The sequence below is a fragment of the Dreissena polymorpha genome, chromosome 5 (genome assembly GCF_020536995.1).
Source record: "Dreissena polymorpha isolate Duluth1 chromosome 5, UMN_Dpol_1.0, whole genome shotgun sequence".
NCBI classification, from domain to species: Eukaryota; Metazoa; Mollusca; class Bivalvia; order Myida; family Dreissenidae; genus Dreissena; species Dreissena polymorpha.
The window spans coordinates 2,244,564-2,259,479 of record NC_068359.1 but is presented as its reverse complement, the minus strand read 5'-3'; the positions used below and the strand labels follow the sequence as shown (position 1 = coordinate 2,259,479).

The following is a 14,916-nucleotide window of genomic DNA, read 5'->3' as shown; positions in this document are numbered from 1 at the left end:
AATTGACGAATCAAACAAGCGAACCTATATGCTGTGCTTGGCGTCACAAACATTTAACTGACACCTATTTATCTTAACATTACCACCTGAACATAAAACAAGTTGACCAGTTTTGAATTAACTTATTGGTGTCCGGCTAGCGATAGGGAGGTCACGGGTTCGATCCCTATTGTGGGGGCGTTCTGTAGATATTCACCATAGACACCAAGTAATGGTTCTACTCCCATGGAAACGGACTCGAGAGTGTCAAATAAGTCTTAGGCTTTCAAAGCAATCGAGCTAAAATAAATAGGTTTAAACTAAGTAAATGACGTTATGGGTGTTATATACGATTGGGATAATTGTTGTTCTTCAATAGACTGTTTGTGTTCAACGTGTAAACAATGGCGTTAGTTCATAGTACACTAAATGATTTAACCCTTTCAGCGCGGGAACCGAATTTTGAAGGCCTTTGCAGAACGTGGCGTCTCATCTGGATCCAAACTGTTTGCTATTCTGATAGTATTTTTTGAAAAAAAATCGAAGAAATGCTTATTGTAGAAATTCAGCAGACGACATTTTAGCAGACAATAAATTTCCCAGCATGCAAAGGGTTAAGTCAATAGCACAGCTTTTAGTATTGGTGTTGGCACGTTTTGAGACATGATTCGATTTTTCAAACAATAATACATTCGTGTAACCCGGACCTAAACGTCTTTGAAACCAACTACGAATGTTTCATTGATATAAATGTTTATTGATAACGAATTTTGCGACACTTGGACAGTTATACCGCCCCCATGTACGTTTGCCAAAATACCTTAAAATGATCAATGTTCGTGGTCAAACGTGTCGCTTTATATTTGTCGGAGGTAACGTAACGTGACAAATGAAATCCATTATGTGAAATCTTCAAAAATAGAATTCAGCTACAATCGTGTTTAGTATTTTAGCAAACATTATTTACTGCGAAAATTAATGACTATTCGGTACCCCGCATGAAAGCATCGGTCTTTTGCGAACAATTAATGCTCTTTTTTCAGCACCCGCATATGTTCCAACGAGGTGTGTTAAGGCAGCATGGTCATAGCGAGTTTACGGCGTCCGTTGACCTCTGGTCGCTAGGGGTAACGCTCTACCACGTGGCATTCGGTCGTTTGCCTTTCCAAGCATTTGGCGGCAGAAGTGACTCGGAAACAATGTAAGTATGACAATTTTTATGCTATTTTAAATATTCAAATCGTTTGTTTTGGTCTGGTGCTTATGTGCACGTTTTCATTGAGTCATATGTGTCTTGATTTTGTATTGTGTGAATGATAAATTAGACAGCATGTACTTGATGTGACTTCATATTCATAGAAATTTCCTGCTTGATATCATTAACTATTGTCATTAAAGCGTTTCAACTTAAACACGAGTCGGATTGAGTAGTTTTGCATTTGACCTTGAATGACTCGCTAAAGCAGTATCAATCATCGCCCTAACTACGCATACTCATCCATTTTGCTGATGTTTGATATTTTAAGTACCACCGTCGTATACTCTCACTTGATTTACGCGCATGTGCTTTCTTCTTGTGGGTTTTTTTATCGTTTGGAGTGATTAGACTTTTGCTGAAAAGAAGCTTAGGTGGCGGCCTCATGTTCCATAATTGCTCTTTGTTCTGGGTTCTTCAGCCTCACGCATGGATACGAATTCCCCTTTGTTCCAATGCTGCGTTACGCGTCTGAAGTTCAACCTCATGGCCTAATACTTCCGGTGTGTTAGTCACATGCAATGATACAAGGGTCTCTATTAAGTAATTTAATTCTGTATAACGTTACTGTTAATGCGCGACTAAAGTCTCAAGTTCAAACTTCAGTCGGCTGCTTGCAATGTGCACGGGGTATCAAATTTAAATTGGCGACCTTGCATGAAATCGATCTTAACTCAACTGGACAAAGTTTCATTAACTTAAAGACCCATTTATGTCTCATATAAAAATAAACAAATACAAATTGTAGGTACACCAGACAATCAGATCGCTTCATCGTTTACAAAATCGCGAGCTTAAGGATTGGTGGCTATTTACACTTAAATATTTGTACAAATCCGGGGGCCCGTCTTATCAAACATCGTACGACATTCTCACCTTACGATGCAATTTTCGAAGCGCCATATAAACGTAACCGTCGCATTTATAATTACTTTTGTTGAAAATTTCCATTCATTTCCAAAGAAGCTGTCAAATATCCATTTGAAACATACAAATTATAATCACCTATATTTTTATGTCCTCCACTATAGTAGTGGGGGACATATTGTTTTTGCCCTGTTTGTTGGTCTGTTGGTCTGTTGGTTGGTCTGTTGGTTGGTTGGTTTGCACCAACTTTAACATTTGCAATACCTTTTGCAATATTGAAGATAGCAACTTGATATTTGGCATGCATATGTATCTCATGGAGCTGCACATTTTGAGTGGTGAAAGGTCAAGGTCAATGTCATCCTTATAATAATAATAATAATAATAAAAGCTTTATTTACAGAAGGTTACACATAAAGACAATGACACATTATACATACAATGCAAATGAATCAATACTTTTTTACAATGTGGCCTTCTTAAAATATCATACACAAATAGGTCTATAATAAGTATAACGTTCAAACAATATTTTCTTGCACCTATACATAACACACATAGATAGACACACATTAAAATATTATTGATTATAATAATAATAAAAGCTTTATTAACAGAAGATTACACATAATAAAAGCTTTATTTACAGAAGATTACACATTAAGACAATGACGCATTATACATATTATGCAGATGAATCAATACTTTTTTACAATGAGGCCTTCTTACACTAACATACACAAATAGGTCTATAACAAGTAAAACATTTAAACAATATTTTCTTACACCAATACATAACACACATTTTGCCTTTTAGACAGACACACATGAAATATCATTGATTAGAAAAAAAGAGAACAACAACATATGACATATTATTGATTAGAAAATAAATGTGCTTTATATTGCCTTTTAAAAGCAGAGATAGAGCATGCCATTCTTATTCCAATCGGTATACTGTTCAAAATATCCATGCTATGGTATGAAAAGCTCGTTTCTTATAACCTGTATGCTTTGGTATTAACAATATCGCTATGGGTGGCAGATCCTAAGTTATATTTTTGATTTTGAGAAAAAGTTATAATATTATTTAAATATTCTGGAGTCTGATTGTTGACACATTTATATATCAAGATTGCAGTGTGGTATTTACATCTATTATTTAACGAGAGCCAATTAAGCTGTAAAAACAATTCTTTGGATTGTGTTCTATTTGGCTTTTGCAGAATGACTTTCGCTGCGCATTTTTGTAAAATATTCACTTTTTTTAAATTGGTTTTATTAGCGTTGCCCCAGGTCGTACAACAGTAATCGAAACATGTTAGTATGTATGAATTATGAAATAATTTCTTCATATCAAAATTGAGATAATTTGATATCTTTTTTAGTAGAGTTATTTTACTGCTTATTTTAGAGCATGTTTTATCAATGTGTACTTTCCATTGCAGATGTTTGTCAATATAAAGACCTAAAATGTTATGACTGGTCCTTCAAGGTCAAAGGTCAAATATATGGGTCAAAATCGCTCATTTAATGTACACGTTTGCAGTACTTCAATATTCAAGATAGCAACTTGATATTTGGCATGCATGTGTATCTCATGGAGCTGCACATTTTGAGTGGTGAAAGGTCAAGGTCAAGGTCATCCTTCAAGGTCAGATGTCAAATATATGTCGCCAAAATCGCTCATTTTATGAGTACTTTTGCAATATTGAAGATAGCAACTTGATATTTGGCATGCATGTGTATCTCATGGAGCTGCACATTTTGAGTGGTGAAAGGTCAAGGTCATCCTTCAAGGTCAGAGGTCAAATATATGTGGCCCAAATCGCTAATTTTTTGAATACTTTTGCAATATTGAAGATAGCAACTTGATATTTGGCATGCATGTGTATCTCATGGAGCTGCACATATTAAGTGGTGAAAGGTCAAGGTCAAGGTCATCCTTCAAGGGCAAATATATGGGTCAAAATTGCTAATGTAATGTCACTTCTGCAATATTGAAGCTAGCAGTTTTATATTTGAAATGCATGTGTATCTCATGGAGCTGCACATTTTGAGTGGTGAAGGGTCAAGGTCAAGGTCATCCTACAAGGTAAAGGTCATCCTACAAGGTCAAACGTCATATAAGGGGACATTGTGTTTCACAAACGCATCTTGTTTAATTACAAAATGCAATCGTAAGTTAACAATGTCGTGCGATCTTTGATAAGACGGACCCCTGAAGTTCACGTGATTTACGACATGTGTGCTCTTCTATGTTAAATATTTTCTTCTTACTGTTATGTTAACCTCGTGCGTTTTCCAAACTCGGCACATTACTTTTAATTGAGGTCAACTCGTACTGGGTCAGTAAATTTAATAGAATCTTACTTTTAATGACGTTTTACTTTATTAAAAGGCAAACTATTCTATACGATTCGCTTCAACTGACGTATTGCATAACATTGACGTTTTTAAATACATTTATATATTACATTTTACGACAGCTTATTTTGTGTGACTTATTACGTTACTTGACGAGCATTTAACGGGCATTTTAATAGTTGGCATAATTTACGACATATTTCTGATGGCATATGTAAAATGTTAAGCCGACATGTAAATGTGAGTTTTAGAGCACTATATGTGGGTTTCTCGCCAACAACTCCTTCATTTATCACAAGGGCTTGAATTTTCTTGTATTTTCCCTGACATTATTTTCCGTGCTACAAGTCATCTCGTAAACGAGTTCCAATTATATATTGGTTAATTATAAAACCTCATTTATTCGAGGAAGTTTAATGATTGACCTTGGTTTGAAATTGATACTTTATGCTATGAGTGTAATAATGTCCTGGCTTCTGCTGCGACCAATAAGCCTATGAAACATGTTGAAGTTGTATTACATTCGCGCACGTCCACATGTTATTATTTCCTTAATAAAGCATTTAAAATATAATTAACGTAGAGACTATACTTGCAAAAATTTATATATTTATATATAAATATATAACCCTTGTTGCCTTGTATTGAAGACTGACGGTACTTAATGTTTGCTAAAGGTAGTCGCAGATATAAGTAAAGAATACATTCACTGAAAACAGCGATAACAGTGCATATTCATTATTAAGGTAGGCCTAATACTTTCTGATTTGTAAGTAGTCATTACACCCATTACTAGATTTTGATTTCTGGCATTTTATTTTTTTTATTATTTATAAATATACGATGATTCTTGTGTAAGGATATATTTCCATCTCGGAAACGCTTGTTGCGATACAATATTGCAAAATAGAAGTAGAAGTACATTACAACCTTTTAAAGTGTTGAGGTCGAAATTTTGTACAGCTGGTATTTACTCCCACATGTCTTCCTACACTTTTAAATCAGAACAGTATAACTCAAACAACAGGCCTAAATTGCGCTCTAAAAATTCTAATTATAACTTGACCCACTTATTAGACACAGTGAGTGTTCTACTTTAAATACATTCTTACTTGACTTTTTGACTTGTTTTAATAACTTCTTATATTTTTCAGCAATCTTATTTCTATGCACTGGGGTTACGCATGTATGAAAACGAAACACCTAGGTAAACATCCTCAATACTTTATTTTTACCAAAGATGCGTGTTCTGTTGTGCAGGTATAAGATCATATCCGAGCGCTCCTCCGGAGAGGTGTCTGGGTCGCAGAGGTTCCACAATGGATCCATTGAGAGGTCAAAAGAACTTCCGGATACGTCGTATTTATGCAGGTGATAGCATAATTGCACATTCATTGTAACCAATCATAGCGGTTGTATGCACACGATTGCAGGCAAGTTTGCATCGCTTAAAAGAGCAGACAAAAAGATAATGCGGGTATTCATGTATACTAACATTGAAAAGCTTCTCTTGATCTCTATTGATTTACATTATTTTAACGACCGATTTGAACTTGATACACATATGGTTTATGGAATATACGATGTAGTTACTTAAAATCGCAGCCTCTCTTTCTAGGGCTTCTTACAAATGAGCTATTGACAAACTTCCGTTAATTGCTGAATACGCTTAATAGTCATCTATGCTGATATTGCCTACATCGACACTAACTATCGACACTTTCTTAAAACGTTTCATAAAAATGTATGCTGATATTGTTCAGCCCTTTATGATAATGAGCTATTGTTCAACCCTTTATGATAATGTGCTATCAAAACTCACTATCGATTATTGCTGAATACGTTTATCAACATGCCATGCTTAATTATGTTCAAACTTTTGTAATCTAAGCTATTGGCTTATCCTCTTAATTTTTTTCTGATTGCATCATACCTAGCTTTACTTATATTAATGTGTATGAATAAATTGTCAAAACAATTTATTGATGATATTGATCAAGAATCTGTATAACATATATGTCGGAGTATGCCTTTTGTACACGTTTTAAACAAAACAGATTCAGAGCCATGTAGTTATAAAAGCTATGACATTGAAATGAATTTATCACACGTTACCCAGCTTTACTTTGTTGAACGCGCTACTGGTTCTTTCCAGGTCCTTGAAGAGTTTACTGAAGCCGGTTTTTGCGGGTCTCTTTGACCCGGACCCAACCAGGACTTGGAACTTTAATACATATTTCCAAGCCGTTTCCGATATAATCGACATGACTACGTTACTCGTGTTTAATTCGGGGACATGCGAAAACATACGGTTATACCTAAAGAACAATGAATGGTAAGTAAATATAAGATATAGCGGAACATAGAAGTCGCGTAGTCTTATCATATTAACATAACATGTAGCAGACTTTCGGAACAAGATAGCTCAGTTGTTAACGGGGTGGATATTATATTTGCAATTAATGCGTTATTGAATAGAGCTCTGTTATCTTCTCTGTTTAAGGGATAGGGCCATTTGCACTCAGATCAACTTATATTTAAATACAAGAAATGCAATATTCAGATTTTCTATTGAAGATTGTACTAGACAGATAATAACCATTTACCACTGTTTCGCTATTGATTCTTTTCCATAAATAAAGGACCAAATGCCATTGTTAGGTGTTCATCCTGCTGGAACAGCTAAAGTTGTACTTTCTGTGTTCTTTTAAATATCGTCTGACTTCTAAGTTAATGGCGATGGACTGCACGTTTGTTCTCCGTTCTAACCGATATATGAGTACGTTTTCGAAATGGGAGATACTCGAAATAGAACTCATTTGACTTTTTTTTGACGTCAGTACTTCATCACATCGATATCCTTAATAGGTGCATTTGAAGACATGTCTATAGATTTTATGAGGAAACCCGATAACAAACGGGAAAGTCTATAATTCAAAAACGTGAGGAGTAACGTCAGCATATTGTTCAATGAATAACCATCCCTCGACAGAAAACCCGTAGTTGCACTGCAAGGAGTATGCTATCAGTATATACAAATGTGGTAAAGAACTGGAAACTTATGTATGAAACGTTCAAATGGTTTGTTTTCATTTTCTGATGACAAGGCACAAAGGAGATCGTTGCTATACCCGCTTGATTTTTGTTGTTTCAAATGCAACATGAAGCATATGTTTTTGATCTGATGTGTTCACTTTAAAGTTAAAAAAAAGAATTATATGTTGTTATCGTGCATGGTCCCATAAAAGCTGACAACTTAACGATGTGAGTGAAAGATTCATTACGGAGATATTGATAGGCACTTCTGAAGTGTTGAACAATTGAATTCGACATTTACAGACATAATTGTGCAATCACAATCGATGTTTCAAAAAGCCACACGAGAATACATTGTTCTTAAGAGAACAATCTTTTTATTCCTCAATGATATTTAAGTTATCACGATCGAAAGTGAAAGGATTTTTAAAATCTATTTTAGGCAACACTTTATTCAATGTATTGTTTACAAATATTTAAACAAAAAATAACAAAGAACAATAAATATGTCACCTAAAGCACCAAGCAATGCCTTCGATTGAATGCCGCCTCTACAATAGCCCCAATAAGAGTATGTTTAACAAGTACAGTTCTGATTTGCTTGAGTCTGTGTTATGTTTTCTATTTTCGACTAATTGCGAATTTCATTTAAACTTGGTATGAGTATATATATGCATAAGAGGATGATGCACGCCAAATTGCATTGTACACCATCTGTTAAAAACAGACTTATGGCCCTTTGTATCTTGAAAAAATGCTTTTTAGTGTCCGGAGCCATATCTTGGAAGTTCTTTGGCGGATTTCATTGAAACTTGGTATGGGTATATATATGCATAAGGGGATGATGCACGCCAAATGGCATTGTACACCATCTGTTAAAAACAGACTTATGGCCCTTTGTATCTTGAAAAAATGCTTTTTACTATAGGCACTTTTGTGTCCGGAGCCATATCTTGGAAGTGCTTTGGCGGATTTCATTTAAACTTGGTATGAGTATATATATGCATAAGAGGATGATGCACGCCAAATGGCATTGTACACCATCTGTTAAAAACAGACTTATGGCCCTTTGTATCTTGAAAAAATGCTTTTTACTATAGGCATTTTTGTGTCCGGAGCCATATCTTGGAAGCACTTTGGCGGATTTCTTTCAAACTTGGTATGAATATATTCCCGCGCCAGAGGCGGAGGGATATTGTTTTGGCGTTGTCCGTCCGTCCGGCTGTCCGTCCGGCTGTCCGTCCGGCACTTTTGTGTCCGGAGCCATATCTTGGAAGTGCTTTGGCGGATTTCATTTAAACTTGATAAGAACCTTCCTTTGTCTTAGTTTTGTGTTATTGTCCTCCGTCCGTCCATCTATCAGTATGTTCATCCGTCCAATTTGCACCCATCCTCAAACTTAGCATATGTTGCGGGAGATACCTTGGGCCTTTCAGGCCCTCTTGTTCAAGTAGTGTTCACCCGATCTTCACTAAACTTAGTCAGAAGTTGTATCTAGATGATGGCTAGGTCAAGTTCGAATATGGGTCATGCCGGGTCAAAAACTAGGTCACGGGGTCACTTAGTGCATTTTAAACATCACCATGTTGTCCCCTCTCTAATTCAAGTAGTTTTCATCCAATCTTCACCAAACTTGGTCACAAGTTGTATCTACATGATCTCTAGCCAAGTTTGAACATGGGCTGTCGGGCCAAAAACTCGGTCAAGGGGTCACTTAGTGCGGTTTTAAACATTCAGCATTGTGTCCGCTCTCTAATTCAATTAGTTTACATCCGATCTTCACCACGCTTGTTTGTTTTTGTAATGTCCATTACACTATATCGATAACTGTTTTATTGTCGTCTAGTATGAATCATTTTGAATGCTTTGAAATAATAAACTGCTTGTTAAAATGCAAAAAAAAGCTTTCTAATTTTCAGGTTTTTAAATCGTCAAAAGATGCATATAATTGATATTTTGGGGCGTGGTAAATGTTATTTTTTACTGTTTCATCACAAATGTCATAACTATAACGACAATTTGCGAATCTGAAACATTTGTGTAATTGGGTCAATTTACCAAAACATGATAAGGCCCCTTTCAAACAAAATCATATATTGTAAATTAAATCGTAAATTTAGCTAAGCATTCCCAGACATTACTCATTCATTCATTAAAGTTGTTTCACTAATGTAATGCGCAATTGTCTTGTTCTGAGTCATAGAGACTTAATGAAAGTGTTTGTTGTTTTAATTACGTTTTAACTACGGTATTACGAAAGGTGAGGCCTGTTTAAAGCCGTACAAAAGTAGCTCGCGGAATATTCCTGGGGCGTAGGTACAAGTGAATTTTGAAAGTGTTTGATTCTCTGTACAATCAATGTATGTTTTTTTAAGAATGAAATTAAACAAACGCAAATGTCGATGGTGACTAAGTAAAAATATAAAGGGCATACTTATTAACTCGTGCCACCAGGTGTCAAGATATAATATATACATCGCGTCGGGTAATTTGGATATTGGGAACATCCAAATACTAAAACGTTGCCCTACTATAGACCCATTTTCAGAAAGGAAGTTTGTAATTCAATATTAAACATATTAAGAAAGTTCATTGGCTATGTTAAATTTTACTATCGCCAATCGAAGTACGGATGATTGCTATTTTTACAATTAAGACGATGTTTTATCCTTTAATACATAAGTGGTATCCGGTTTGAGATACGGTGAATTCCTTTCTTGGTATATTTAATGTCAGTGATTCATTTTATTAAATCTTCATAATTATTATTGATAATAAAAGCAAGCTATGAATTTAGATAACCGGTAGCAATTTTCCATGACGTCCGAAATACCAATTCTTGCTTTAAATATCACACACATAAAGTACATTCGATTGTGTTTCTTAATTTGTATAGTTTTGCTCTTTTGTGGGAAATAGGTATGATCTTTCTTATTTAAGTTGTATGAAATGAAATGATTGCTCGTAATATCATAGTTTGTTAATTTTTATGCCCCCCTTCGAAGAAGAGGGGGTATATTGCGTTGCTCATGTCGGTCGGTCGGTCGGTCGGTCGGTCCGTCCACCAGGTAGTTTCCGGATGATAACTCAAGAACGCATACGCCTAGGATCATGAAACTTCATAGGTAGATTGATCATGACTCGCAGATGACCCGTATTGATTTTGAGGTCACTAGGTCAAAGGTCAAGGTCACGGTGATCCGAAATAGTAAATTGGTTTCCGGATGATAACTCAAGAACGCATACGCCTAGGATCATGAAACTTCATGGGTAGATTGAGCATGACTTGCAGATGACCCCTATTGATTTTGAGGTCACTAGGCCAAAGGTCAAGGTCACGGTGACCCGAAATAGTAAAATGGTTTCCGGATGATAACTCAAGAATGCATATGCCTAGGATTATGAAACTTCATGGGTAGATTGATCATGACTTTCAGATGGCCCCTATTGATTTTGAGGTCACTAGGTCAAGGTCAAGGTCACGGTGACCCGAAATAGTAAAATGGTTTCCGGATGATAACTCAAGAATGCATACGCATAGGATCATGAAACTTCATGGGTAGATTGATCATGACTCGCAGATGACCCCTATTGATTTTGAGGTCACTAGGTCAAAGGTCAAGGTCACGGTGACCCGAAATAGTAAAATGGTTTCCGGATGATAACTCAAGAATGCATACGCCTAGGATCATGAAACTTCATGGGTAGATTGATCAAGACTCGCAGATGACCCCTATTAATTTTGAGGTCACTAAGTCAAAGGTCAAGGTCACGGTGACCCGAAATAGTAAAATGGTTTTCGGATGATAACTCAAGAACGCATATGCCTAGGATCATGAAACTTCATAGGTAGATTGATCATGACTCGCAGATGACCCCTATTGATTTTGAGGTCACAAGGTCAAAGGTCAAGGTCACGGTGACCAGAAATAGTAAAATGATTTTCGGATGATAACTCAAGAACGCTTTTGCCTAGGATCATGACACTTCATAGGTACATTGATCGTGACTCGCAGATGACCCCTATTGATTTTCAGGTCACTAGTTTATTCTGTTTTCACACTGTCCAGTAAAGAGACTTACAAATTGAATTTTTGACACATGCTCATTCATAATGATGTATAAGCCTTTGTTTCTGTGCCAGTAAATACTATGTTTATGGAAATGACGTGAGAATCCAACATTTAAAAAACCAATGTAATATGATATGTAATATTATATGGCAACAGGACAGTTGTGATTTGCTGGGTCAATTCTATTTAGCTTGACCATCCAAGCGGTTGATAGCTTTGACAAACTGGTGGTCTGAAACATTGAGAAAATGTCACGATTCACTGACAATAAATCAAACATGTAATTCTTGCTACGCAACTTGCATTTAATTTTGTCAATTCAAATTATACATAAAAATATAATTAATTTTTAATCTGCTTGTTAATTGAAAACAGCAACACAGTTTGTATGTATAAAACAATGTTAATACATAAATAGGATCAAGCATATTAAAATATCAACTTAGATTTAGTTTCCTTTACTGTACAGGATTTGTAAAGTTAGGTTAATATTTGTGTATTGAACAAAAATAACAACAGTGTAAAGAAACGTTAATTTGCGGATGTTCTATCCAAACCCTGAGAGTTCAGATTTCCTCAAATGCCAAGTAAAGATTGTAAATTTCAACCCACTCCTCTGGTTAGTTTTCAGAGGCACATATAATTAACTTTTGAGCTTAGTGTCTCATTTGTACATGCATTACTGTATTAGCTCCAAATCAACTAGTACAAGTGGTAGGCCAGTATTACATGGACTGGTGTTCACTGTTTACACAGTTTCACAACCCCATCTGATACTGGTCAGTATCTTGGCAAGTGGCCAAAGTTGGGAGCGTAATTAATGGTCTATTACATAACTGACTTCTGTGTGTGGTAAACACATGATACTGGTCATGTGGTCAAGTTGCACTTGTATACATTTGCCCAATACACAACACTAGCCTTGGCTATTTTTAATCAGATTGCATTGCTATCTATGGTGGTCATTGACTAGAGGAGTTAACTGCTATAAATAACATGTTTCATTACCATTAATAAATAAAACATTACAAATTGTGTGCACGTTTCACATATTGTCAAATAAGTCAAAATGTGTGAAAGGAATCCAAAAAATCAAAGACTCAATCATATAATGGATATAATTGATTAGTATAGGTCCTGATTGGTTTTTGCACTTTTAATTGGATACATTTCACAGGTCATTGACATACAGTGACAAAAAACATATTCACACAATGGCTGTCACTACAACGGAGAGCCCATATGGGGGGCATGCATGTTTTACAAACAGCCCTTGTTAGAGTTTTTATACCAGTATCCTAGAAAAGCGAAATACACTGCATATGAACTGATAAATTGTGAATTTCATTTTAAGAAAAATCAGTTATGCTTTTAACAAGTAAAGCACACAATTTCCTATTTGTAATCGACGAATAATCTGAATATATTCAATATAACCTAACTTAAATAAGTTATATTTAAACTTGAATAGTGTCGAATACAATAAAAATAGTATAATGACACAACTCAGTTACTTGTGCAGTATTTTAGATTTAATCCGCAAAATGACTTGTCTCTCTAATAATGAAAGAATTCGGTGGAAACCCCACCAAACAAACTAGTAGATATTTTTTTTAAAGGTCAGTTTTGGTAGGAATGAAATTCATTCACATGTCCATTAAATTAGCAAATAAGTCATTGTTTGATAAGTTAATAGACAAAGTTCTAGGTCGCCGTACGTCGTGATCCTGGCATTTACTGATACCATGACCCCTGTCGTTGTATAAACAGCAGTGACGGTTGGTTGAAATACTTTCGGGTTGTTTCCAGATTGTGTAATGCTAATATTGGAAACAGGCTGACGAAAGATTCAGATAACAGTTTGTAGTTGCTACCAAACGTATAAACGACATTGTTCAATCACATGACTATTTACTATGAGTCGGGCGTGGATTTGTGTAAGCATCTGCTTTTGAAATTATTTGGATCCAGTCTGAAATATGGGTTATTATATACATGCTCGACATGAATGACGATATATAGCGAATACAGACCATCTTGTAAAGCATTTTTTATGTCCCGGTAGGGTGGCATATATCAGTTGAACTGTCCGTCCGTCTGTCCGTCCGTCCGTCTGAAAACTTTAACATTGGCCATACCTTTTGCAATATTGAAGATAGCAACTTGATATTTGGTATGCATGTGTATCTCATGAAGCTGCTCATTTTGAGTGGTGAAAGGTCAAGGTCATCCTCCAAGGTCAAAAGACAAACAATAAATCCAAGGGAATTAATAAGCTTTAAAAAGAAGATAACTTCTAAACCTGCCAAATGATATATTGAAATTGTATTTCAAAGTGGCGCAATAGGGGGCATTGTGTTTCTGACAATCTTATCTCATGTTTACTTGTTGTGTTTGTCGCTTTATAAATAGATGATCTAAATAATAAAAAAATGCAATTTACTATATGCCAGACAACATTGTACGCACTATACCAGGCAAAATTGTATGCGTTATGTCAGATAATTTTGCAGGTACTATGCCAGACAAAATGGCACGAATTATACCAGACAGCATTCACGAATTATGCCAGACAACATTGCACGCACCTACCATACAACAATGCAACTTGCACGCACCTACCATACAACAATGCAACTTGCACGCACCTACCATACAACAATGCAACTTGCACGCACCTACCATACAACAATGCAACTTGCACGCACCTACCATACAACAATGCAACTTGCACGCACCTACCATACAACAATGCAACTTGCACGCACCTACCATACAACAATGCAACTTGCACGCACATACCATACAACAATGCAACTTGCACGCACCTACCATACAACAATGCAACTTGCACGCACTTGCCATACAACAATGCAACTTGCACGCACCTACCATACAACAGTGCAACTTGCACGCACCTACCATACAACAATGCAACTTGCACGCACCTACCATACAACAATGCAACTTGCACGCACCTACCATACAACAATGCAACTTGCATGCACCTACCATACAACAATGCAACTTGCACGCACCTACCATACAACAATGCAACTTGCACGCACCTACCATACAACAATGCAACTTGCACGCACTACGCATGAAATCATGGCATACACTGTTTCAGACAACATTACACGAGCCATACAAAAAACATTGCAAGCACTATGCCAGACAACATTTCACGCACTATGCCTGACAAATATTGCATGCAACATGCCAGAGAACAAAGTGCTTCACTGTTTTGTACAGGCGAAAGGAGTGACATTATTAACAAACGATTGTTGGTTGCCCATCTGGTTATCTTCATATTTTAAACATTAATTAGTTTTGACT

At 36.0% G+C, this 14,916-nt stretch overlaps 1 protein-coding gene across 9 annotated transcripts in view; it reads left to right on the top strand.

Annotated features, from left to right (window-relative positions):
- LOC127832261 (serine/threonine-protein kinase TBK1-like) overlaps positions 1 to 14,916 on the top strand; it is a 62,755-nt gene that overhangs the window by 22,713 nt on the left and 25,126 nt on the right. For 8 of the 9 annotated variants that reach the window (XR_008026760.1, XM_052357628.1, XM_052357623.1 and 5 more), the window contains 4 exons: positions 427 to 498; positions 1,023 to 1,180; positions 5,729 to 5,839; positions 6,624 to 6,803. Coding sequence is in view for 8 of the 9 variants with exons in the window: in XM_052357628.1 (XP_052213588.1) it covers positions 427 to 498; positions 1,023 to 1,180; positions 5,729 to 5,839; positions 6,624 to 6,803 (521 nt within the window). In the remaining variant the exon portion in view is untranslated. The remainder of the gene's footprint in view (positions 1 to 426; positions 499 to 1,022; positions 1,181 to 5,728; positions 5,840 to 6,623; positions 6,804 to 14,916) is intronic. The other variant, XM_052357624.1, reaches the window with a different exon arrangement.